We start from the raw sequence: 27,132 nt of genomic DNA, 5'->3' as shown, positions 1-27,132 counted from the left end.
TATGTTTAAGAAACTCACTAATACTTTGAAGTCCATTCTAACGCTTCGGTATCATTTAGGACCAAATTTGAAGACCTTTTTCTAATCCTACCCTGCAGGGATCTCATTCTGTCAACTAACAACTCTTTGAATTTTTGAGACCTTACTCTCTTCTAAATTCTACTTTGGAGCTCATCACTAATGATTGCTAGTTTGTTTAGTTGCAGGCATCCATATTGAGCTTTATTCCTTGGCTGCTGCTTGATCCTGCGGTAAGTAACTAAGCTGGCAGTGCGGAGCTATCAGTTTCAAGAAATTGCAATCCATGGTTATAGCTTACAGAAAACCTGGATTTTATGCAGAGCAATCTAATTGGGCCACCAGTATTCTTCTCAGTGCTGAATCCTGATGGTTGTGGTAAAGCAAATTTAATCTTGGCCCATGAGCTTCAAGCCTTTATCTACATAGGAGGCAAAAGGAAAATATTCGCTTAATGGAGGTGCGGAGAATCTCACCCCGTGCCTCTCGCATGCGAAGCGAGCGCTCTACCATATGAGCTACACCCCCATCAGTCGGAGCATCGTAGAACCCTCTCAACAAGATTTATTTATAGTCAATCTCTGTCTCAGAGAACGCGTGGCAGTTGGCACAAAAGAGGTGCTGAAAGGCGCCGTAGTTCAAAGACGTGCCCAACGGCTCGCATTCCACCGCACATCTTTTTGTTTTTCCCGCATTAAAGTCTCTTCATTTATTGCTCACTGTAAACACTAATCCCTTCTCTGCAAAAGCAATGGCAATTACCCCTTTTCTGTATCCCTACAGCCAGGAGAGACAATGAAACTCACATGCTTTCTTTTATTATTCAGTTACCACCATTAAAGTTTTGGAATATTTATATACTTTTTTATATCTATATGTTCAAAGGCATGGGCTGTTTTAAGGCACTAGACTGTATAGTCATTTGCCACCCTACTACATCTCCTTATCTCCACGGATTTTCTGGTCGACTTTGAAGTTTTTCCAAATCTGGGGTGACGAAAGCTGGGACTCCAGGTTCTCTTTATAAGGAGTTTTAGAGAGGTCTTGTCAAGGGTGCAATTGTAAAGGACAAACACACTCTTTGTTTGGAGGGGAAATTGTCATCTGGCAATAAGATTGACATTATGAAGGTTCATGGGATTTGGGTTTTCTTCTTTGTGGTCGGGTCAGCTTTGCTTGTCTTTACCTTCTCCAGCAGCTCCTCCATTCCTGGTATAACTCTTTTAACTTGTCTTCTTTCACTCCGATAACTGGTCTAGATAATTCTTCATTTGTCCTTTAAGAGAAACTTCCTGGGTTTTCCTACATGACTGGAATAAGGGTAAATGCTGCATTGGAGAATTGTGTTATTGCAGAATGCATGGTTTCTTAACCTTGGCAGAACTGGTATTTAACTCTGTAGTTGTTTACTTCTTACTTCTGATGTTAGCTTTCATTAGTTGAAACCATAATGCTTTGCATGGACATTAAAATGTCAATTAACCTTAATTTTTTTGAAGTACTTTCTTTGTTATCTGGCTGATATTATCAAATTACTCCAAACTTTAACTTGGATTTCATATATTATATATCTATTCTTGCAATTTGGATTTCAGAATAATTTTAAGATGAATCAGGATTTGATTGTTAAGGAGAAGTTTATATATTATGAACAACTTGTAATGTACCGCTCTTGGTGACTGAATCTGAGTGTTTTGAACTGTTAGATACAACAGCACATGGCTTGTTGTTTTTATTTACAAAAAACGACCTCCCCACATCCTACTTCTTGTTATATTGTTGTTTGTCAACAATTTCGGTGCCCTGTCTCAATTTTTTATTCTCAAGTTGTCTTCATCACCTCCCACTCTTGCCAATTTTAAGGTAACTGTTTAGTTTTTCAGTTAATTTTGCCAAGAGAAACTTGTTATTTGCTCCTTTATTGGGTTGTCGGCTTAGGGTGGATTTAGCCCAATAATTTATTGGAAACTACAGGTGGCTTCTAATTCCATCTTACTGCTAACTATCTGATCAACTTAATTATAGGCTTGGTTGGCCCGTTTTAAATCATGTCATGAATGCTATAGCTTAAATTGCAGCTTGCATGTCAAGGCAATTCATTATATTTTATCAAAGCTTCTTCATTGTCTGATAAAAAAATGTCCTCTTCTTTGCTTTGATGATAATCAAATATTCTTGCTAAAACTGATGCAGTGCATTGGTAAATCTAGTAAATACCAGCAGCAAGATATTTATCATTGTATAAATAAAAAATTGTTACCATATGTTAATAGCAGTCGTCTACTTAATGTCATTCCAGGTATGGAGTTTTCCCAGCTTGGTAATGGTGTGAGTATAACAGGAACAAGTAGAAAGCTGAAGGTACGTTCGCAACATGGCCAAAATCTACCGTGGAACCTTTTCTTATAGGATTTTGAGACATTTTCCCATTTGAAATTGCAGGGGAATGGCTACAATCTAATCAATGAAAAGAAGACCAATGTCGATCTGGAAGATTACCATCCAATTGATCCAGTTCCAAGCTCAAAGGCATCTATAAAACCTGGTCCCATCGAGCACGGTAGTCCTCTTATTCCATTCATACCAAAACCTTCACCTCCCGCTCATCCCATTAGTGGTGGTTCCACTTAGCCATACCTAAAACTCATTTCTCAGTAACAGATATGATTTGAAGAATGTAGCACTGTAATCTGCATCTGATATTTTAAGCAGCTTGTTTTCTGTATCCTGTCCTGACAATAACTTCAAGCTGCCTATGTATCCAGCTTATGTTAGTGTATGAATGTGTGTTTGGTATTTGATCTTGTATCGTGCGTGTCAATTCCCATTTCCAGAAATAACTAGTTTATTTTTATGCCTTCTAAGTTTTCTTCTTGTCTAATCTCCTTTTTCCAGGGTACAGTTAGCACATGTATTTGCACATCATAAGATTATCATCCAACTACAACAGAAAACAGTAAAAAGGGTGTAAACAGCCGCGGGCTGATAACCCAATTTGCACAAAATGAATGATTAGTAGGTTTCAACTTTGGTAACTGGTCAAAGAGAACTTGATGGAATTTCATCTCCCAAAATATGAGCTGTAATTATCCTACTTATTGAACATCAACAACCATATTCATCATTCTGACTTGACATCTGTGCTACTTCTCATCAATGGATGGAGATTGCCCTTTGCTGTAACGAAACTCTGTTAGCATAGCTTTGAAAATGAAATCTTGTCTCCTTGCTGTAACAAAAATCCATCATGATGAATCCACCCCTGTGCTCGTTTCTTCTCTCAATTAAAAGCCCCCCACCCTATTCCTTGTACGGTTTTGTCTCGTTTATTAAATAATGGAAGCAGTAAATTATCAAAGTTATTACCAGACCGTGCCAATTTGTACTTAAAAAGTACTTTTACCAGCATAATTTCTCACTCTGAATGTCCCTGGAATTCTTTCAGCAGGACATCCACTTTTTGGCTTCCTAAATTGCTGTCTCTGGTTTGAATTCAGAAAAAAAATTTTGCTTACAAAAAGGTAAAAGTAAAAGATATTTGCACTTATACAACCCATAATTTGCAGTAACTAAAATATTCAATGCAATCATTACATAAAACCATGAACCCATGTTAGTACTTGTACTACCCAACTTGATACCACTTTCCTTTTACGTTCGTTTATTATGCTGAGGTATTGTTGTTTTCACAACACTACCACTTTTTTCTTCTGAGGTCTGCTATTCATGCCGATTCCCTGTTCTTAGAATATGGACCAGGCGAAAGATGCTAACTAGACAGATCGAATTTCAGCTCGGCTCAACTCTATCATATGGTAATAAGATTCAGTTATAACAAAAAAGAGCGAAAACAAGACATCTCCAAGTTTAAAAGGCCCAAACAGGACACTATCTAGTAAAAGATGAGAACTGGGATGAAGTTTGATCTCTATCTTGAAATTAATGACTAAAAACTTACACTGTGAAGCAACAAAAATTTTCAAAATATTGTTCAGTTTTACTCTATTTATTCTTTTCAGTCCTAGTTATCATAATTTTTGAATTTCACCTACAAACAGAATGTCACGGTTCTAATGGAAATCATTAATTTCACATTGAGACGGATGTCATGATCTCAACGAGAGTCATAAATCTCACATTAAAAGAAGATGTCATGATTTCAACGAAGAGCCATGAATATCACGATTCCAATAAAAAACCATTAGTCCCATATCGAAAAAGATGTCATGATCCCAGTGAATAACGCTAAACCCCTACTAGCTTGTCCATTTTTTCTGTGTATGATACACTAGTATGAGTTAATGCTGGCCAGGTATACCTCCCTTTAGCTCCAGCAATCGTTGAGAAACACTTGAAATCCCATGCTCCACAAACCCCTTAAATATTTCACCTACTTCAATGCTCTTTGCATGTGTAAGGCTAAGGCTACTTGACTTTTTATGGGCAACATTTTGACTAGCGATACATTGCTTCCAAGTGGACTGAGTATTTCGTGGAGGTGAGCTACCAGGCAACTAGCAGAAGACAAGCAAAAAACATGGATAGAAAAAAATCATAATGCCACACCCATGGTGGACCTGCTCACAGAAAAAGACTAAAGCTAACCAGGATTAGTGGTTTCAGTTAGAAGATATATACAAAGAGGGTGGTGACCAAATCACAACCAAAGCTCAGCAAGCCAACGAAAATGGGAATTTGTTAATATCACCAACCGCATTGACTTCAACACACAAAAATACTCACTTCTCTTCTTCCTTAAGTTATCTTCATTACCATATTTATTGGTATTCCTTCATATCATCCAATCCTTTACCTCCAAAGTGAAACACTTTGACCCATCAAATCAACATCTCACCAAGTGTATTTTTAACCTCCTAGCCTATTGCCAACTTCTTTTGCCCCAACAGCTTACTTGGAACACAGAAGGTCATGATAAAGGGTAGCAAAAGTGACTGCTTTTATTCAGTCACTTCCTATAGCTATCTATCACATTACTCTTTTTTTTCTGGGCTTATGCCAAAGTGGAAAAGTAGACATCATAATCACCAAAGCAATGGAACCATAGGAAAAAAAACCACTTATCCCGGCCATGGCTCCAGCTACCATATATGCTTGAGTTTAAAAGAATTACTTAATAAGGATTAGTTACTTTAACTCCAATTATAAATGAAGTGATGCTCAAGGCATGACGTTTTCGATCTCCTCCTAACCATCATTTGTTAAAAAAGTTTCGATTTTAACTGACAGCTCTGGGCGCCTATAGTTATTTGGCAGATGTCAGTTCTGACCAAAGAGATTAAACTCTACCCATCTGCTGTCTTAGTCAATCCTTTTGGAAATTGGCTACTCACTCCTACTGATACGCTTGCCATCCCCGTTTTAATGCAAAATTTTGTTTAGGAAATTGATGGAGGAAAATGAAGATCTTTCAGAATAGTTTCTGAAACCAAACGAGCTTGATTTGGTAAAATGTAATTATGTTTATGTTTGGATCCTTAAGGGACTCTATATGGTTGTGTTGGAGGACCTGTAAATCTCTCTTTTATTGGATTTTTCCTTACCATTGCTAATAATAGAGAGAAAACAAGTGGAGTTACTTTAATTATGGTTTTCAATCTAATAGGATTTCTGTTAATTATGGCAGGCTTTTTTTTCATGTGCCCACAAAAAAATAATATAAATTCCATTTCTTCAGTGGGGAACAAATATGTTTTTTCTGCTTCTGCTACAAGCAATAGCTTCGTTAAGCAAAGTTAAAAGCCATGATATGATACCAGCAGACATAGACACTATACTCTGGTTTTTCGTAAAGAAACTGGGTTTTTATTTTGATATTCTCTCTGATTAAAACTGACCCACTTCGTATTCCAAAGAGGAAAGTGGAAGCTCTGCCATGTTATCCATTTGATTAACCTTTATTTTCTTTCTCCTCTTTGTGGGGTTAATAGATGCATGATTCACTATGCTACCTTTTGATATATCTTTGTATCTTTTTGAGAATTTATCACCGGCAAGTGATAGGCCTACCAGTCTACCGCAAAGCTTCAAACCCTGCAAGCCTGAGAGAAAATATAGAGAGAGGTCAGAAATGTGGGACAGATGGGGAGGTAGAGCGGCGAGAACCCATATTATATAGCCGAGAAGGACAGGGACCATGCAGACAGTATGGGACGGAGCATCCTGGAAGGGGATGCTTTTGGCTAGTGATAAACTATGAGGTGTTGTGCTCATCTTTGTGTTGGGAAGTGGGGGCTTTCTTGGCCTTCTCTTCCTGCATTACCAATAAGCTTGTAACCAATAGAACAGTAATCTGGTCAGGGTACTTGAGAACACTTCCAAGGAAGGACATTTTAGCTTAGTTTTTCATTCACTTAAGCAGATAATTATTACCATCATTTTTGTTAAGCATCTCTTTCTTATTGGAAGAATGATTGCTTATCATGAGTAAAGTTGATAAACAAATTTCTTCCTCGTCATATTTCATTATCCCCTCATTACTTAATGAATAATTAATTCCTCTAATTAACTAATTATTTTCTCCTTGGATAAACATTCATCAAACTCTGGTTTATTTCATCAGCCATATCGGGTAGGAAAAGCAAAAACGGGTAATGCTTTCGTAGACAAGAATTGGAATAATTCATAATTCTTGTAGACAGTATACCATTACCAAAGAGAGAGATGTTTGAGGAAATTGAGTGCCAAAGTAGGAAACTTACTTTTGTTTGGGGAAGGGAGTGGTCCTTTGATGGAATTTAACTGGAAGGCAAGGAAGCATGTGTTTGTGTCTGGAAGATGTGATTCTGATTTGTAGGAATTTTTGAGACTTTCTGCTCTCTTTCTCTCTCTTTCTCTTTGTGTGTAGATTTCATCGAATCAAATTTGTTTTTCATGACCGATTCTTTGAGTGATGCATAGAACAACAAAACCTTTTAGGACCACACAAAAAACAGAAAAGACTGGTTCATTGCTTAAATGCGTTATGGACACAGATTTAATGGGTAAACTTTGTTGCAATTAATTCCAGACCATAAGTGAAAAACATGAGCCACGAAAACAAACTATCTAACTCTTTCTCTACTTTTGGGGTGGGGAAGGGAGCAAATGGTCGGCATGCACACACATAAGTGGATAATGGAGCAGGCGTGGCTTTAAAATTTAACCATAAATTAATGCATTAAGATGTAGCAGCCTAGGAACTCAACTTCAAGTTTGTATCTGCCTAAAACATTTTGAGCAACAAAATTTTATAGATTCTTTGTTTGACTAGTTTAGAGCAATCTAACTTAATTGATAGTTCCATTTCATTCCAACTTATGTTTTAAGTAGTTTAAGGGTTGAAAAAAGAATCCCCAGTGTTGCATTTTTCCAAGCCAAGCATGGGAAATTGGGCAAAGGGTTGTCTAGGAGTAGATTAAAGAACTAGAAAACTCATTGAAGCAGTTGGCTGGAAGTTGGTGCAATTAAGTTGGCACGTTTTCATGTATGATAGTTAATAAATTTCCTAATTCATATTAAAATAAAGATTAAAAAAAAAGGGAAAAAGAAAAGAAGAAAAAGGTGCCTTGATGTAAAAGCGTGGGGAGGAAATGGAATATAGTACAAAGATTAGAGAATAATTAAGGTAATAAATAGAAGATTAGAGGTAGGAGAGGGTTGGTTCTTTCACACGGGTGAGGAGGTTTTGATAAGGTAAAAAGTGGGGTGGAGTTAGAACAACTCAAAGCAGGATAATTGTCACTTTCTCCTTTCCAAGCTCCCAGAAGTTCGTCAAGGCTTTGGTTAATGCTGACGCTAATAACTTCGCTTTATTTTAATCATTTGGTCTTCGGCTCTATGCTCGTATTCCTAGGTCTCTCTTCACACACCCTGGCTAGTATAATTAAGGCATTTGAGTAAAGATAACTTTTCTTTTTTAGAATCTATAAAATTTTAGTATGAGAACTTAACCAATTTACCGCCTTAATAATTTGCTTGATTACCTTTGTCCCCGTTGCATTCATTCTAACTAACAACCAATTCTCTGCTCTACTTCTGCCTAATTATAATTTCAATTTATTTCAACTAAATCATTTTTATCTCAAAAATACATTTTCAATAAAGATTTTTTTTTCATTTAATAGATATTTTTTTAGATTGAAAGTTAAAACTGTGAACATATGAGTAATGATATTAGCATTTATCAAATTTTTCATTAATGTGTGACCTTTTATGAAAAATACCAAAATCAATCTATAAACCTAACCCAGTTTAAAGTGAGTTTCTTCCATTTAAGACTCTTTTATGAGTAAAAGAATTAGTATAACGAGAACCTTACACAATTGAGTGAGGTAAAACGTTATGGGTCACAGATCAATATGAAATTAGATAAAATTTTAAGATCTTTTTTCATGATATTATGTTATTTTTTTTAATAATTCAATATTTAACTTGTAAATTTCAAAAATTAATATATAAAACAATCCAATAGCCAACTCAACAATTGAGGTATACCTTACTCTATGAACTTATTCATCCAAATAAAAAATATTATCTCACAAAAATAAAAGGAAACTATTAAATAAATATTAAAATCAAACGTATATATTGAGTCTATAAATAACATGATAGGAAAAACTTAGTTAAATATTTTTCTCATAGGAAATAAGCTTGGTAATCTCACAATTTTATTTTAATTTTTTTTCTGATTGACTTGAAAATTAAAAGGGAAAGGTCAATATTGATAACAGACTTTTAGTAAAGTCGTTGCTTGTCCCATTTGGCATATTGTACAGGAAATTGAAACGGCTATTTTTGCTCTCATAATAATTCTCCCTTAAAAGAATTTAAATTCGGGCGTCGTTAGCGTGAGGCTAACGTCTCCCTGAATATTTCACAGTCCACAACGTCGCCCCCCTCCCTCCCCACATTCCTTTCCTCCCGGAAGAAATATCCCAATATTTAGCGTGCAATTTTAATCCCCACAAAACTCGCCTCCACGTGTCAATTATTTTACCATATTACCCTCACCTACACACGTTGCCACTCCAGCACGCGAGTCGCCAGCCTCCCATAAAACGCTGCGCGTACAATCATCCTCTTCAATTTTGAAAAACAATTAAAAATTAATTATTGAAAGTTTTTTTTTTTTTGCTTAACCCTAAGCACCGAAGAAAAAAAAAAGGCTAGTACGACCGTTATGCTCTCAAATCTCGCCTAAACATTCCCCTTTCACTGCTCTCACTCTCTCCCCTCTCTCTCTCTTACTCGCTTTTCCTCTCACGCTCTCGTCGGCAACGGTCATTTTTCCGCTCTTTCTTTTCCTCTCCGGAAATTCCCACTACAAACCTTAATAGAAAGAAAAACTCTGTTAAACTCTGGAATTTTATTAACTCTAAACTTTGGTTTTTTTCTCTCTTTATTAATTTTTGGAAGTGAAGATTTCGGGGATCATAATAGATACGGTTAGGGTTTGGAGGAGAGTGAGATTAAAGAATCAGTCAGAGTGGAATTGAATTGTGAGTGCACGCAATGGTAGCTGCAGTGTCCGCAACGGTAAACCCCAAACAGCACGGAGGAGGGCCACACCAGCACCCGTCACGGCCTCCGTTATTGCCTTCCGACCCGGACAATGCCATCGCTCCCCGCCGTCAAAAATTCCGAGAAGTCACTTCTCGTTATTTGTCCACGTCGTCATCCTCCTCAAATTCTTCCACATCATCGTCATCTTCTTCCGCGGCTTCCACCAAACGGTGTCCGTCGCCTTTCGTTGCGAGGACTTCTCATTCGACGGCCGTTATGACGCCGACGCACGCGACTCCCTCAGCCATCAAGCGCTCGCAATCAGTGGAACGGAGGCAAGCGGTGACGCCTCGCCATAATAATTCTTTGGATTTTAGAACCAGTAACGGGAACAACAACAACGGCGAATTGTCCGCTGTTCAAAAGTTGCTCTTTACTTCGACGAGAAGCTTGTCCGTTTCGTTTCAGGGAGAGTCGTTTTCCTATCAGTTTAGCAAAGCTAAACCAGCTCCCTCTCCAAGCGCGGCAAGAAAAGGCACGCCGGAGAGGCGGAAGCCAACGGCGGCAACAACGACTCCAGGGAGAGCAACAGATCAAATGGAAAATTCAAAGGCGGAGCGGTGGCCTGCGAGGTTAAGGCAGCCGAATTCGATGAGTAGAAGCATGGATTGCACCGACGAGAGGAAGAGATTAAAAGGATCTGGGAACGGCAATGTAGTCAGGGCACTACAAGATTCCATGATTGATAATAGAGATTTAACGGTTGTTTCGGCTGTTGGATCTGAGGCCCAATGTGATCCCGCGGTTTCTGATACTGAAAGTGTTTCTTCTGGTAGTACTTCGGGAGCTTTAGAAAGTTCTTGTAACGGTAACGGAGACATTAAGCGCGGGCCTCGGGGAATAGTTGTCCCGGCTCGTTTCTGGCAAGAGACTAATAATCGGTTACGCCGCTCAGATCCTGGTTCGCCAGTCTCTAAGAAAAATACGGCGCAGTCTAAGCTAATTGCACCAGAGAAGTTTGGAATTGATAGTCCTTTATCATCTCCGAAAAGTGTAGTGAACAGCAGAGGGCAGTCATCCCCAATTCGCGGGCCAGTTCGGCCTGCATCGCCGAGTAAGCTTGGGGTATCCTCAACTTCGTCTCCTTTGAGGGGAATGAGTCCCTCCAGAGTGAGGAATGGGTTGGGTAGTAATTTGGTTAATACGCCGTCAATTTTGAGCTTTGCTGGTGATGTTGTTAAGATGGGCAAGATTGGGGAGAATAAGGTTTCAGATGCTCATTTTTTGAGGCTACTTCATAACAGGTTGTTGCAGTGGCGTTTTGTTAATGCTAGAGAAGATGCTGCTCTGTCTTCCCAGAGGTCTAATGCAGAGGTATGTCTCTAAGAATTGACTTTGAATCTTTCTCTTATTGCTTTTGACCATTATATTTGTTTGATGTATGCTGCGATGCTGTCAATTTTTGCATGCTTTAAGATTACAACTTCGATAGGAATGCAGGCTTAATTTAGTTTGGCGGTAAAACTCACGGCAAAAAATGTTGCATACCATCACTTTTGTAGCTAAGATTTACCTTTTGCAATGGGAATGCTGAGTTATATATCATGGCTTCATGTTATGTTTAATTTGTTTGAATGTAGCCCAGCTGCATTGTAATTTGTCTTGCTCTTACTGTCTCGAATTTTCAGAACTTTTGCTTGAAAGTCTAGAAGAACCTGGAAAACAAAATTTTGAGTTGAGTTACATTGATGGTAAAAACACAGACAGTGATGCTTTTGGTAGAACAACTCTGTAGGCCACTTCTGCTTGGGAGGGCTTAGCTCTTGGGCTATTATTTACAAGCAGCTTGTGAGAGTTGTTTTGAGGCTTAAGTATTGGTGAAGAGATGGATGATTAGATGTTGGTGTTGTCCATTTTGAATTCTCTTGTGAATATGTTTTTCTTCCCTTTTATAAGTAGCTTTTCTGGTAAGGATATGCTTATTTCAGATGTGTAAAAGGATTTGTTAGCACAATTTTTGATAAGTGAAAATGGATGAAGATACTAGAATGAAAGAGGAACATGATGATAGAATGGGATGAAAAGAGACTGCATGCTTGTTTGGCTTTTCCTTCACGCTAAATGCAGAGCCCATATGAGATAGGCTCAATTTCAGATTAAAGGTGAAGAGAGCTGAACGCATAAGAGGAAGCGGCTGGTCATTAGTTGCTGATCTTCTTGCTCTAAGGAATGAGTCAAAGAGGGTGTTCCCAGCATTGGGAACAATTCAATCAAAATTATGTTGTTTTAAAAGTTAATTTAATTAACTTTTGCATTGTTTGTTTGTTTGTGTAAGATACTTCATTTTAACTGTCCTATTGTTTTTCAGGTTACTTACATGTTATGTTTTTTAAATATTTTCATTTCGTTAGTTAAATCTGACAAAGAATTCTTTCGTCATCATGGTTTCTGTAACAGAAAAGTCTTTATAATGCATGGATAACTACCTCAAAACTGCGAGAATCTGTTAGAACCAAAAGAACTGAGTTACAGTTGCTTAGGCAAAACTTGAAGCTGATGTCCATCCTCAAGGGGCAAGTAAGAACCATCCCTCCACTGTGGCTTTGTTTCTTGTTGACTTGATTTTTACGTGGGTTGTTTTGGATGTCTTCTCATATTTTGCTGATCTTAACTTGATTATTGCTAGTTTTTCAAAGTGTAGATCTCTGTCTCACTCTCTTTCCGGTTAATTCTCTTCCCCCTTCTTTTTTCCTATCTTCCTCATTAAATGTCCTTGAAATTGGAACTTGAATGTCTAACCTCATGAATATACATTGTGCAGTTGCTGCTTTTATCTGAAGAAACCTGAAATTTATATTCTTGTCATCTCTGTAGCTGTTGTTTTATTCAAAATATCTGATTTCAATTGCATGTGTAAGTTCATGCAATTCATGCCTTTTCATCTATTGACTACTTTATTTTATATTATTTTTAATTGATGAGTGCAGATGATAGTTTTGGATGAATGGGCCATCCTGGACCATGATTATTGCAGTTCTTTATCTGGAGCTACCGAAGCTTTAATGGCTAGCACGCTCCGCCTTCCAGTTGTAGGTGGGGCAAGGGTAAGTTCCTTTTTCTGACTTTTGTCAATTTCTTTTATGCTGTGGCATCTCAGTTGCTAATGTGTTAGCTTGCTTTGGTCTTAAAGAATTATCTTGCTTGGCTTTTCATTTGTACAGGCTGATATCCCAAAGTTGAATGATGCTATTTGTTCGGCAGTTGACGTAATGCAGGCAATGGCATCCTCCATATGCTCATTGTTATCAAAGGTAATCCTTTAATTTTTTTTTTCTCCTCATCCTTAACCCCTCTTTCCCCCATCACCCTCCTCCTTCCATTTTCCCTTTTTATGTGCAAAATTTGAGTTTGCCTTTGCCCCTTTTTTAATGTTTAGTAAGAAACATGGGAAACCTTTTCTTTCCTAGGAGCTAGTTTTTGACAAGCTTCATCTGCAAATACTAATGTAATAGTGAAATATTGCTACCTGTCTGAAGGTTTTTGCTTGGCCAAATACTAAGGTTGAGTACTCTTTTAGTTATTAATTAGTTTCTTTGTTTATTTTTAGGTATTTTGCCCTGTATTTAAAATGTTTTGACCATTTATAGAGATTTGCTTACATTCAATGATAAGTCATTTGAAGATTAGCTATGATAAAAAGAAATATGATGATCTCATAACTCTGCATTTGTATAAAAGGCCTAGGTTTAAGTCTTGTGGCCTTGGTTTGGTTCCTAATCATTTTGAATGATGAGTTTATACTACGGTTGACTGGCATTTGTTTGATTTTACTAACCCAGTGAAATGAAAAAAACCATCCATACTACAGATAAAGTCACCAGGTTATCAGTATATTTTGCTAATTGTTTCCATTTTTTTGTAATTATGATATATCCTTCATCAACAAATAAAACATCATTTGTCTGTTCTCCAATTACCCTGTTTGTACTCTACACAGAATATTTTCTTGATTAAAGCAACCAGCAATGATTTGTATCGTTAGAAATGCATGTAACCGTGTGTTAAGAAGTTACAATTTTCATCACATGACATGTACCACAATGTCAAAGGTTGATCTCTGGTATAAGCTTAAGCCTTAGAGCTTCTTGTCTGACTCAACTCACGTGATCGATTGAGTCAACTGGATAGTCATAATACGTTTACAATGGCTGTTGTAAAATTCCTTATGATCCATAAAGGGTGAAGTTCTGATTTGTAGCAGTAACTACAGTTGCCGATCAAATTGATTTGGGTTACTGAAGTTACCATTTGAACTTTGGATGAACTATCATCTTCTCTTTTGAAGTTGTTTTTATCCTCTATTGTAATGTTAGTAAGCAGATTTAACTAATCATCATCTGTCCCGTATACTTGCATATAATTAGTCTTTCATTTTTTTGGTTAATAGGTTGCAAAAGTGAACTCTTTCGTGGCAGAACTTAGAAATTTAAGTGCAAATGAGTTTGCTTTACTTGATCAGTGCAAAGAACTTCTGTCAGCAATTGCAGCCATGCAGGTAAATATCTTATTTGTTTTGCTTTATTAGAGTAATTGCCATATATAACTTGTTTCTAATCTAAGTGATCTATTGACCAGGTGAAGGAATGTAGCTTGAGAACACACCTTTTACAACTAAACCGATAATCCTTTACCTTCCAGTTTGACAACAGAATTGTAAAGATGAAGTGATTTCACTGCCTTTCCCTAATACTAACATGACATCAAACCCCACTTCCATTTCATCCGAATTTGTGGTGCAAAAGGTAATAAGGAAAGTGTTCGATGATCAATTGCAATTTACAAGCATGAGAGTGATCATTTGGTCCTTTGTTTTGATACCTGAAAAACTTTAGCTTTTTGTATAATTTGATGTGTAGGTTGGAGGAAATATTCTCATTTGTGAAGTTAGATAGTATACAGGTACTTTCTTTTTTTTTTTGTTCTTTTTATATAGGCCAAAGGAAAGTGTGTAAATATGTATAAATGATGTTTCCATTTTCAGTCAATGGGTTCTTAATTTAAGTATTGTTTTTGTCTGCCTTGATAAAATGTTTAGTTTATCTGTATTTGGTTAGAGTGAAAACTACACATGACCCCACCCCTCACCCCATAGGGCTTTTTGAAAGAAAACCAAATGAATCCACATTAGCATTTGAGCAGAGTAGAGAAAATAGTATGAGAAGTAAAAGACAGGAAAAACAAAGAAGAGGAATCAGAAAAATGAGAACAATTTGGAGAAGGATATATATATCACTCCTTTTCATTTTGTATATATATAATAGTAACAACTAATGCCGCGAGAATTGAAGAAAGGAAAATTAGCTGAGCTGAGTTGAGCACAGAATTCCACAACCTTACAACGGTTTGCTCTAACGGCTAAACAAGAAGAAAAAGATCAACTTAATGAAACGACACAAGCAAAAAACATTTAAGCCATAAAAGAAAAAAAATCAAAATGACAAGACTCTCGATGTTTAACTCATTTGCTAAAGAAACAAAGAAACGACACTGTATGCTTATTTCTTCATCCTTCAACTGGTTGTTGACTAGCGCCATGATGTCTTTATCATCTGGAATCTGTTGTAACGTGTCAGGTCCGAAAACCCGATTACTAGACGTGGGCGAAAATAATATAATTAGGAGTTACCACCAATTTTCTTTTTTTAGGTGCGATTGGTCACCTATTAACTCGGTTCTAATCGACGAAATTCTAAATTAATTTTAAGTCCGATGAAAGAACGAGAACTGATTTACGATTTTTTTAGAAATGGGTTCGGGGGTGCGGTTACGCACAGATAAGGGTTAGCACCTCCGTCTACATCTTTGCTTTGAATTCATTCACAACCTTGCCACTAGGACCAATAATGAGCATGTCATCCACATGCAAAGACATAATAAGCTGAATACCTTTGTCTGCTCTTTTCATATACAAAGTATGCTCACTATTGCTTCTGTGGAACCTTGATATTTGTAGATAAGCATCCATTTTATCATACCATGCCCTTGGGGCCTATTTGAGTCCATATAGAGCTTTGACTAGTTTGCAGACTTTTTCTTTCATGCCCGGTTCAACATAGCCTTCAGGCTGCTCAACAAAGATGTCCTCCTCAATAGTTCCATTTAAGAAAGCTGACTTTATGTCTAAGTGCCAAATTGACCAGTTTTTATTCACAGCAAGTACAACCAATAGCCTGATTGTGTCAAGTCTGGCTACTGGTGCAAAAGTTTCAAAAAAGTCTAATCCATAACTTTGTACCCTTTTGAGACTTCACTATAGCCAAGATGTGTGAGACCCTGTCAAACTCGATTAAAATACGGTATTGTATCGAGTGGTACAACTAAGTTAAATCGAGCCTTGAACTAGCTCAAATAGAAATTCTAAGAGAAAATTGAAAATTTTGAAACCCACATAATGGATTAGAATAGTGATTCGGAGTTCAAGGTCCAGTTTGGAGTCCATTAGGAAAATTGACCGATTAGGGACAAAACGGTCATTTTACCATTTGATGATAAAATGGAGATTTCTAGCCAAGATTTGATCACATTTGACCAAGAATAATTATATGAAATATAATTATGATTATTGGAGTATAAAATGATGTTTAACAGTGAAAAATTGTGATTCTCGATATTTTTAGAGCACAAGGGTAAAATGGTAATTTTGCCACTAGAGGACCAAACGAAAATTTTTATAAAACGATTTTTACCCCATTTGGTTAATATTGATCAATATTAGTGTTATTTGAGGTTGAAAAGTAGAAATAATATAATTTCGGTATATTTCGGAGTATAGGGGCAAAATCATAATTTTTTCGTCTAGGGGGCAAATCGGTAAATTTTTCACCCCAGCACTTGTCAAGACCAAGGGATTTTAATTGTGGTAAGATTGGATAAATACCAGAATATTTGTGGTGGAAAATTAAGAAGAAAAAGTCAAAAAGTTAAAAAATTGAGCCAATAAGCATGTGACACGTGGTATGCTTGATTATTTTATTATTTTCTATAGAAATCAGCCCATTAAATCTCCAATTCTCTCACCATATTCGGCCTAGGCAACCAGCAACAAGAACAAAGAAAGAACAAAGGAAAAAACAAGAAAACCTAGGTGGAAATTCAAAGAAAAAGTGAAGAAATTAAGGAAACAAGCTAGGTAAGTTAGAATTTGTTTAATTCTCCTTGATATCTAGCTTACCCATTCTTTTGTTCTTGATTTTCATGGTTGAATATTGAGTTATCATGATGAATTCAATTCTGAAAAATGGGTATGAAAGAGGAATTATTGTTGGAATAATTTGATTTTAGACTATGTTAGTGTTTAGGGATAGTTAAGCATGGTTATGAACAAAAACACAAAAAAAATATTCAATTTCTCTAGGGTTCCTTGTTGGTCAAACCATGAGGGCTGAATATCAATGGGGGATTGTTTTTATTTCAAGGAAAATGGCTTGAAAAATGATGAATTAAGGTGAAACGGTTATGTAGAAAAAATTTCGGTGCTAGTGCACCAAATGACCGAATTTTTCTATAAAGAACTATGAGGGTTCTAATGTTGAATTTGGCTTTATTTAAATGGTATGTGGTAAATTAAGGTATTAGAGGAGAAATGAATTAATTTGGAGGTGATTTGGACACAATCGCCAATTAATCGAGTGATCGGTCGAATTTAATCGATACCGCCATTAAGCGGTAATCGGACGTATTTTTGCATTTACATATCAAGTATTAGTAATTTAAATTAGTTTATATCAATTTAGAGACAATATAGTTAATTCCTTGACTTTGTTATTTGTCAAGGTAGTGAGACGTCCGGAAAAAGCAAAAGAATTGTGCTTGAAGACTATTAGTCCGAGTGCACCCGAAATCTGAATTTTCGATATCGGTGAGTGGACTTGCATTTCAAACTTGTTTTGGGGAATATGAAAGATTCTACCCAACTTGTCTTAGAAAATGTACCTTGGGAACAAGCTTTTGTTAAATGGTTTGATGTTGTGATATGTGATTGCTATGGATTCATGCATTATTGCAATATGATGATATATATATATATGTGTGTGTGTGTGTGTGTGTGTGTGTGTGTGTGTGTGTCTGTGTGTGTGTGTGTTGTGCATGATGAATGATATTGTGTATAATGACTGTAACCGTGTGTGTGCACGATGTGGGGGGATGCAGATGCCGGTGATGATGGTGGCGTGAGAGATGGATGATGATAGTGCCCGTGTGCACGATGTGGGGGGATGTACATGATGGCACTGATTGTGCACGATGTGGGGGGATGCACACGATGGTGCCGGCTATGTGCACGATGTGGGGGGATGTACATGAGCCGGGTGTGATTATGATGATATTGATGTTTGTCTATCAAATTATGCATATCTAGACTTATGAAATGAAAGCTCATGAATGTGATATATGGTTGACATATATGTAAAATTTGATACATTGCACTTTGAGAATTTTCATGAGTTTTATGTTGATTTTGTTGGTTTAGTAAGATGGCCCTTTTGTTGAGTGGAGGAAAAATGTTTCTCTTGTTGCTCTGTTTCGCTGCAGCGAAATTTATTCTTGCTACAGCGAGAAACTCTCGGGTTTGAGGGCCTTCACCAGAACTGGTTCTCGCTACAGCGAGAAACTTTCTGTCCATTTTGCTAACTTGTGGATTTTTGTCATATTTTTCATTTCTTTGGTACCATAGTTGAACATGAATTTTTGTAAAGTGATTTACTCATATGGGGTTTACATGAGGGGTTTAAAGGAGTTAAAACAATTGCATGGTTTTGAGAAAATGAATGCATCATGATTTCGATAAACATTCCTTATGGTATGCTTGTTCCCTTCTTGTTCACTCACTGAGTATTGTACTCACGTTTTATAAAAATTCATGTTTTCAGATCAGGTGACTGTTGGACCCTAGATCGAGGAGTCCCCGTAGTGCATCTCCTGGGTATGTGTCTGGCATTCGATAGTAATCCTTTTTATTGTAAATGTCTCAGCTGGAAGTCATGGGTCCTTTAGTATTGTGAATACAATCTAACAGTGTGAATATGTGTATGCAATGTAAATTGCTTAATACATGACTGATATAGTGCATGTATATTATTATCGATAATGTCATTGTGTTTTGGCTATGTTCACACCCGAAAAAAGGTGTGTGTGTGTGTGTGTGTGTGTGTGTATGTGTGTATGCATGATATGATAAATTTGTTAAGCAAAGGTAAATGGATAGGCTTGCTTGGGCTTAGTGAGCTATGCCCATTGAGCTCATGCGCCGGTCATGACTCAGGAAATTGGGTCGTGACAAGATGAACTACTACAATTGATTTTTCATCTAGCTCGCTTCTCTTTGCATCAAGAATTTTTAAGTAACAGATGCAACAAAACACTCTAAGATGGTTAACAAAAGGCTTGACATTAAACCAAGCTTCATATGGAGTCTTGTTTGAGAGAGCTCTGGTCTAAGCGATGTTAAGAAGGTAGTTAGCAGTATTAGCTACTTCTACCCACAAGTACTTTGGTAGGCTCATTTCAAATAACAAACATCGAGCCATCTCCATAGTTGTTTTGTTTTTCCTTTCAAAAGTCCCATTCTGATGAGGACTATATGTTATAGTGAGCTGATGTATTATGCCAAATTGACTGAGATACTGCTTAAATTATGTTGCTGTGAATTCAAAGCCAATGTCACTTCTAACCTTCTTAATGGTCTGGCTTGCCTGATTCTCCACTAGAGCTTTAAACTTAGCAAAAACACTTGAAGCTTCAAATTTTCTTTTTAAGAAATAAATCCAACTTAACTTTGTCACATCATCAATGAATAGCAAATAAAATCTGCTCCCATTTAAAAACTCAGTCTTCATTAGACCTCCTATATCAGTATGCACCAACTCCAATTTTTGAGTTGTTTTCCAAGTTTTACGTTTAGGAAATGTAGCTCTCTTTTGTTTTCCAAATTGACAAATACTGCAAACTCTGTTAGGTTCACCAATTCTAGGAAGTCCTTCAACAAGGTTATGCACTGCCATTTGCTTCAAGTAAGTATGGTTGATATGACCTTACCTCCTATGCCACAAGTCAATATCAACTAAAATTGCTTTATAAACATTCTACTTAAGCTTCATCCAATTCAAAGGAAAACATCTGTTTCTCATACCTATTGTGAACAATTCAATGCCAGTAGGGTCACTAACAGTGCAGGCCCTATCCTTAAAGACAAGCATGTAGTTGTCATCAATCAATTGTCCTATAATCAATAGATTCTGACTAACATCAAGAGCAAAATAAACATGATAAATCAATCTTCTACTTGCAGGAGTATGAACACCAACAGTTCCTATACCAAGGATTAGAAGAAAATCTCCATTTCCAACCTCTATTTTTGTTCTAAAACTAGAATCTAGATTAATGAAGTTATCCTTGCATCCAGTTAGATGATTTGAACAACCGCTATCCAACAGCCAGGTATTCTTTTCCTCTTCACTATCTACATTTTTAGCCATAAAAAAAAACCTCATCTTCAACTTCAAGCTTTTCAACCACAGCAGCTTTCTCATCACATTTTTAACTTTGTTTTTACAGACCTTCTCCACATGTCCTTGCTGGTGACACTTCTTGCACTCAACATTCGGCTTAAACCAACAAAATTTTTCTATATGATTTGTTTTTTTGCCATGAGAATATGGTGGAAACGTTTTCTTATGATCCCCATGTCTCTTTTCATCAACCTTCCTCCCTTTGTCTTTCCTGTTAGCTTCATTCCTTTTAAAGATACTGCTACCAAGCTTCTTATTCTTTGTTTTGACAACTAAGGCATTCTCAGTGAGCCTTTTTTGCCTAAAAGCTCTTCTCTGCTCTGCTCTAAATCCTCTAGTGCATTAACTAGTTCCTTTAATGTCATTTGATTAATATCCCTAAAGTCCCTCTAAGGAAGAAATTTTTGACTCATATTTCTCGGGTAGGCCTACTAGCATTTTACTCACTAGCCTTTCCTTATCCATTTCTTTTCCAAGCAACCTAAGCTGGTTCACTATTCCCATCATCTTCCCAAAAAACTCCTTGATAGTTTCATTATCATCCATTGTCAGCATCTCAAATTGTCTAAACAGATTTAAGGCTTGAATTCTCCTAGTTTTATCACTACCATGGAATTCCTCTTTTGAATGATCCCAAACTTCCTTCGGGTTATCTAAGTGCATTATTCTAGCAAATATCTCATAAAAATTTACAAATTGTACGCAAGAAAGAGCCTTATACCTCTTTGCCTTGTCTTCTTCAAACTGCCTTATTTGAGCCAGAGTTAGATTAGCATGCCTTTGTATTGGTTCAATTCCTGTCTCCACCACTTCCCAAAGATTGAAAGCTTTGAGATAGGATTGCATCTGCATTGACCAGAACACATAATTTACTAAACCCAGCTATAGCCATGACCCAAAAATAAAAAATGGAAATTGGAAATCTGAAATAGATGAGAACCAAAAAACAAGAACAATCCCTTAAGATCGATTTAGAGCTATGGTACCATGAAAGAAAACCAAATGAATCCACAATAGCATTTGAGTAGAGTAGAGAAAATAGAATGAGAAGTAAAAAACAGAGGAAAAACAAAGAAGAGGAATCAGAAAAATGAGAACAATATGGAGAAGAGTATATATCACTCCTTTTCATATTGTAGATATATAATAGTAACAACTAACGCCATGTATATCAGCTCTGAGAAATGAGAATTGAAGAAAGGAAAATTAGCTGAGCTGAGCACAGAATTCCACAACTTGGAATTTTGTGCCTTACAACGTTTTGCTCTAAATGCTAAACAAGAAGAAAAAAAATCAACTTAATGAAATGACACAAGCAAAAAACGTTTAAGCCATAAAAGAAGAAAAAAACATCAAAATGACAGCACTTTAGGCGTTTAACTCATTTACTAAAAAAACAAAGAAACATCACCGTATGCTTATTTCTTCATCCTTCAACTGGTTGTTGATCGGGGCCATGACTTCTTCATCATCTGCAATCAATGAATTCTCAACACTTTTCTTGGTAGTAAAAATGAAAAAAAAAATTGAAAAAGATAAGACCCCTAGGCTATTAAGAAAAATAGAATAATGGAAGGAAATTATTGGCATCAGAAATGGCAAAGGTTCTTAGATGACAACCATGCTAATTAAAAGTTTATCTATTTTGTTTATCTTAAGATAAATTAAAAGATGACAGTATCTTTCCTATTTTCCCTTTCTTTTCCATTCATCTCATGTCTGTGATAGCTTAAATCTTGAGGGTAAATGCTCAAATCTTTCAGACATGGTGGGGGTTTTCGATTCATCAATCTTTGATATATTGGAGATTAAATGTCCATTGAAATTTTCTTGGCCGCTTTCTGCCTGTGTTTGTCCTTTCCTCTTTGGAATAATTAATGTATCATCTTAATTCATGATCACGTCGTACCATGAATTGGAAGTAATAAAATCTAATGGATATGGATTCGTTAATTTAACCAATGAAAGAAGGAAAAAAAGAAGTTGATTTAACTTATATATTCCAAACACTGAGAAGGCAAAGGAAAAGGGTTTTTGCACATCATACGAATATTATGCAGTTCAAAGTGATAAGATTACAGAGCTATTTTAATCTCTAATCTCTATATTCCCTTTATAAATTTCCTGGCGAAAGGAATCCATCCCCTGGAGGATTTTGCACACTGAAATTTGGTCTTCCCTTTTGGCATATCGTGGTAAATAGGTGATGCTATAGGAGTGGGAGATATCCAATATGTTCTGTGAGTGAAGTTGAAACCGAGGCATGTGGGATCCCACGCCATATGCTAACAGACGCGGCGAAGCGATGGAAAGGAACAAAACAAGCTCAGCTCTGCCTTTTGGTTTATTGGAGTCCCTTTCCTTATCAATGAGCTTCTGTGAAGGACAAACAAAAGAAAAGAAAGAAAGAAAGAATGGGTGATGCCGTGGAACCCACTTCCAATGGAGGAGGACTAGAGGCGGGGCAGCCTGACGTGCACCGCACCAGTTTTGGCTTTAACAAAATAGTAAACCTTGGGACCCACCCCTTTCCCTTCTCCTCCCTTCCACCATTTTTGTTTGTTTTCTTTCTTTCTAAAGTTCCCTTTCTGTTCCTCCTTCCTTCATTTTCATATTTGCATGAGACCAGAGAGTGAAGTATCAGCCCACTTGATGTGAGTTTCCAGCCCTGCTTTGCTTTGCAACTTGGTATATTTGCTCTGTTTTGATCAAAGATTCTACTAATATTTTATCATCATTATCATTTGTTTCGCTTAAGTGAAAGTGAGGTTAGGAAAAGAATATAACAAGGAATTGATCAAGATGGCTGAGTTCCCCGCCTAAACCTCTGATTATCCTCAAGAACTCATACCTCGGCAGCTTCAACGACCCAAGTTGAAGCGGATGAGAATATCATCTTTCCAAATTTTCCAAGGTTAACCCATCCATCATCTTCTTCGGGGCAAGAATTGGCCAATCATTTCTCATGGATAATGAAGGGTATTTGCAAAAGAATAGGCATCGAGAAGAACAAAATTATATTTCCTTTAAAAAAAGATGATAACGAATGCTTAATGTTAGATAAAGCTGATTAATCATCTCCTATCGTTCCCCAGTTACAATCATGAAACTGATCATTGCTTAACAATACTCATATTCTCATCCATTTTCCTCCATGTTTCTGTCTAATGTCTATATTCCTATGAATGAAACGTGTCAGGCGGTGGGCATGTTCCAATGACTCAGCTTATCGTCATTTAAACAAAATCCGAGAAATTTAAAATTTAAGAAGAAAAAAACTTTCTACAATTATTATTATTGTCTCTTCATTATTCACTACATCGCCGGCTTATCAAAAAAGACCGTTTTCCCGAAAAAAGCAAAACAAAAAGTCCTTGTTTTTGTCAAACAAAGAGATTCAAAATCTTTCTCTCTTGGCTTCCTTCATTTTCCTTGCTTTTAAAAGTGGTTATCTCCGATTCCTCCGAGTACAACGACGCCGCCGCCGCCGCTCTCGGTCTCTTCCTTTCTTCTTCGTATCGCCTTCCGCTTCCACGTCTTCCTCCACCTAACTTAGTCGTCAAAGAGAGGCTTAGATCCGAAGCTGCTGAAGCCGATTGATTCTCCATCATCACCATCGTCATCAAAGGCTTCGACTGAGCGTACCGGCTTTGGAAATCGCATGAGTTGAAGCAGAAACGATCGGATGACTCGTCGCAACTCGGCGTCCGAACTCCAGCCAAAATCCCCGGGATCGGCCTTAAAGCTCCGCCTTGAAGCACCGTGTCCGCCGCCGCTTGGCAGAGGTGCCAGTTCCCACTTGATAACAGCCCCACCGCTCCGTTCACCGGATTCACGGTACGACCACAGGCCTCAAACAACAACGACTGAAACAAAGCTATAAAAAACACAAAAAATGAAAAAAAAAAAACATAATTTTAATGTACGTAACAAAATAAAACAAAAATACTATAATGTAAACAGTCAATTAAGTATTTGTCGAGGGGTACCGGGGCGTTGGGTTTCGGGGACGGAGGAAATAAGAGAGAGGAGGTCGCTACGGCCAAAAAACTTGGCGAGAAATAAGGTGGCGTTGCCTTGGGCTTCGGGGGATTCGATCCAGCGTAAGCTCGACCGTAACACGCATGTCTCGCTGCACCCCTTTCGGAGCACTCGGCAACCGTTGCAGCTCATTTTGTTCTTTCCTCAACTATCCACCGTCTGATCTTAATTTAAAAAAAAAAATTCTCTTTCCTTCGAGTTTGACCGGTGATGACTTGGGTTTCAAGCAAGCAGGTAAAGAAAGTGAGTGAGAAAAGAGTGAACTTGAAATCCGAACGTATAGCACGAGACGAAAGAGAAATGAAGCGAGGGGGTGTATTAATTAACGTGATGATTAAAGGGTTGAGTTAAGTTAACCATGGTTGGGTTGGGCGGGTAGAGTTTAACTCTTCTTCTTTTTATGACGGTGGTGGGTACGTGGTGGTGGGGTAATCGAGGAGGGAGGAATATCTTCCAAACTCTGGGCACGAGCGGCTCCGTGTTTCCGCTTCCTTTTTTGTTCTTGTTTTCATGTGCACCGTTGGATTCCATCTTTTTGGTTGATGTGTATCGTTGGATGGTTTTAGTCCATCCAATTTTTCAATCTCTTCATGTACTTCCCTTTAGTACGAAATTATCAAAAACTAGAAGACTGCGAACCTGATCCTGGACCCTCCTTCCCACCCTAAAACCCTTCAATTATATTCTCTCTTACTAAAGTAAAAAACCCACCTGCTTCTCATGCTGCCCTAACCTACTAGCAATTCCATAAAATCCAAATTATTTTTCATTCATAAATCCACCTATTTATGGCATCAAAGGTTAAAAAACCAATGTATAATTATAAATTTAATTAATAGACTTGAAAAAGCACTGAACTTAGAAGAAGTAACTGAGGTTTTGCTTTCTGAGGGAAACAAGGGCTTGTTTTTCAAATGATGATGATGATGATATGAGTGGGAATCTTAATTGACGTGGGATTGGAAATAATATGCGGAGTCCGGGACGGAACCTGCCATCCTTATCAGCAAAGGTGCTACTTTAGCATTAGTCAATACATAGTAATGGAACATATTGGTTGGTAGCAAAAATAATTGATTTTGTTGAGCATAAGCAACTTCTTAGCTTAGCTCAGCTCAATCCAGCTTTCTTTCTTTCTTTCTTTTTGTTTTCCTTTTACCTGTCTGAGTACCATTTGATGTACATTGATAGATCGAGGTCTGAAGCTTCAAATCTGTCTCCCACCACAAACCAAGTTAGCTTAGGCTTTCATGTCTCTCTCTCGCTCGCTCGCTCTCTGTGTGTGTGCAAATGCGATTAATGACTCATTGAGTCTTGATCAGTCTAATCTTTGGAACACTTTTTTTCGTATCTGTTCCCAAGAGCACCAAATTTCATTTCTAGTTAGTTAAAGAAGATGAAACCATATTTGTCTTTATTATATAGGTGCTTTAATTGTAACCGGTGGCAGATTGGGAGAGCTCCCCTGGCGTATAACAACAGAATAATTGGTTAGAAGCATCTGTGTTGAGGATTGGGTAAATGAATTTATATTCCTCTGATAGTTCCCTTTTTCCTCGAGTGCACATCAAACTTTTGTCTCATTAGCATACATTAGCATGCTAGGAGTATGAATATTGATTTCTTTCAATTTCCCTCAGGAACTATATAATTAAAAAGTAATTTTTTTAGTACTTATTCAAAAAAAAATTCATTATAATGCATTTGGTAGGAACCATTTGCATATTCTAAAAATCATTTTGTCTACCCTTTTATCTTCTTAATTACTTAATGCAGTCTAAGTTAAGTGTAAAGTCATGGAAGGTTGAAATTTTTAAGTACACATACTAATTAATGTAGCGTCATTATTGAACCCACTTCATTAAGAAACTTTCCACATCTAACTTTGCATCCAGTTTAGTTTTACTTACCCCCACAATAATGAGAATATTGTATCAATGTTATCGCACCATTATGCTATATTAAATGTTGAACTACAAAAAGGCACCGGTCTACTGAACTTGTGATATCAGTATGTTACTAACACAAACGGATGCAAGATTTTCTGTCATGGCACAAGCTCTTCGTCCTGGAATTTGGTATTCAGATACAAACAGAGACTAGAGCCCAGGCTTCAGACCTTCCTATCTGCTAACAGTGTGAGATTGTAGCTTTCCTAGTAAACACCGAAATTTATCAGTACAAGTGGATCTCAGTCTTATCAAGGACTAGAAGGAAACTTCTGGCTTCAGCTACCCAGGACAAAAACTCTCATTTTATTTTTGATTTTTTTACGATAATTGTCTTTTTGGAGCAAGTTCAGTGGTGGACAATGAAGCCTGCGGTCTCCATGAAGATGACATCATTGTTTCTTGGCTTATTATCAGCGTACAGTTTTCTGGGTCTGTAGCGATAAGAACCATCTATTCCTACTCTATAGTATATATCTTCAACATGCGTCTTATCAAATATTACAAAACTAAAGAATTCTGTTGCCTTTTTTCGCCTGGGAATTGCATTTCGACAGTGTGATTGTACTGTTTTAATCAGTTACAAAGGTATCTATAGATAATAGATGGATACTCTGGATTAGAGTCTGTTTATTTCAGACTTCAGTGATTGCCCAAGGTAGAAAAGGGAGAATTTTAAGCTCAGCAACTTTCTTTTCATCAAACCTTGGACCCCAAAGAATTTGCCTCTTTAGATGAATCAAGATGAAAGATAATTTTTGCATTGGATAATAATCACTGTTTTTTCGAATTTCTGCTAAAGATTAGAAGGAGAAGGGGGCGTCTAGGCATATTAAACCAGAAAAAAAAAATGCAACAATTGGCCCAGTTAAGGCCTGCCCCACGTTTAAGCTTGGTTTGGGCTTCTCAATAATTTTGTTTCATAAATTTATTTGAAATGTGTAGTCCGGTTATCAAGTCGCCGGCATTTCACAAAACCACTCAAGCCCGTCTAGCTCAGTCGGTAGAGCGCAAGGCTCTTAACCTTGTGGTCGTGGGTTCGAGCCCCACGGTGGGCG

At 37.2% G+C, this 27,132-nt stretch overlaps 3 protein-coding genes and 1 non-coding gene across 4 annotated transcripts; 3 read left to right on the top strand and 1 right to left on the bottom strand.

The window, feature by feature from the left end:
* The first annotated feature begins 208 nt into the window (after positions 1-208).
* On the top strand, positions 209-2,882 carry LOC18592001 (Glycosyl hydrolase family 35 protein). The gene is made up of 4 exons (XM_018125928.2): positions 209-251; positions 342-1,230; positions 2,318-2,379; positions 2,461-2,882. The coding sequence occupies exons 2-4, from the start codon at positions 1,143-1,145 to the stop codon at positions 2,647-2,649; spliced, it is 339 nt and encodes a 112-aa protein (XP_017981417.1). The 5' UTR covers positions 209-251; positions 342-1,142; the 3' UTR covers positions 2,650-2,882.
* A 6,292-nt stretch (positions 2,883-9,174) lies between these two features.
* On the top strand, positions 9,175-14,580 carry LOC18592000 (QWRF motif-containing protein 2-like). The gene is made up of 6 exons (XM_018126316.2): positions 9,175-10,893; positions 11,977-12,096; positions 12,507-12,623; positions 12,741-12,830; positions 13,967-14,074; positions 14,155-14,580. Exons 1-6 carry the CDS (start codon positions 9,529-9,531, stop codon positions 14,200-14,202), a joined length of 1,848 nt encoding a protein of 615 aa, XP_017981805.1. The 5' UTR covers positions 9,175-9,528; the 3' UTR covers positions 14,203-14,580.
* Positions 14,581-23,346: 8,766 nt separating this feature from the next.
* Positions 23,347-24,419, bottom strand: LOC18591997 (LOB domain-containing protein 38-like). Its single transcript, XM_007018465.3, has 2 exons — positions 24,074-24,419; positions 23,347-23,961 (listed from the first exon to the last, which is right to left on the bottom strand). The coding sequence occupies exons 1-2, from the start codon at positions 24,255-24,257 to the stop codon at positions 23,468-23,470; spliced, it is 678 nt and encodes a 225-aa protein (XP_007018527.2). The 5' UTR covers positions 24,258-24,419; the 3' UTR covers positions 23,347-23,467.
* Positions 24,420-27,059: 2,640 nt separating this feature from the next.
* TRNAK-CUU (transfer RNA lysine (anticodon CUU)) lies at positions 27,060-27,132 on the top strand. Its single transcript has one exon. It is a non-coding gene; the product is annotated as a tRNA-Lys (tRNA).

The sequence above is a fragment of the Theobroma cacao genome, chromosome 8 (genome assembly GCF_053813885.1).
Source record: "Theobroma cacao isolate CCN51 chromosome 8, ASM5381388v1, whole genome shotgun sequence".
NCBI classification, from domain to species: domain Eukaryota; kingdom Viridiplantae; phylum Streptophyta; class Magnoliopsida; order Malvales; family Malvaceae; genus Theobroma; species Theobroma cacao.
Note: the sequence above shows the minus strand (reverse complement) of the source record. Positions and strands in the feature narration are given on the sequence as shown.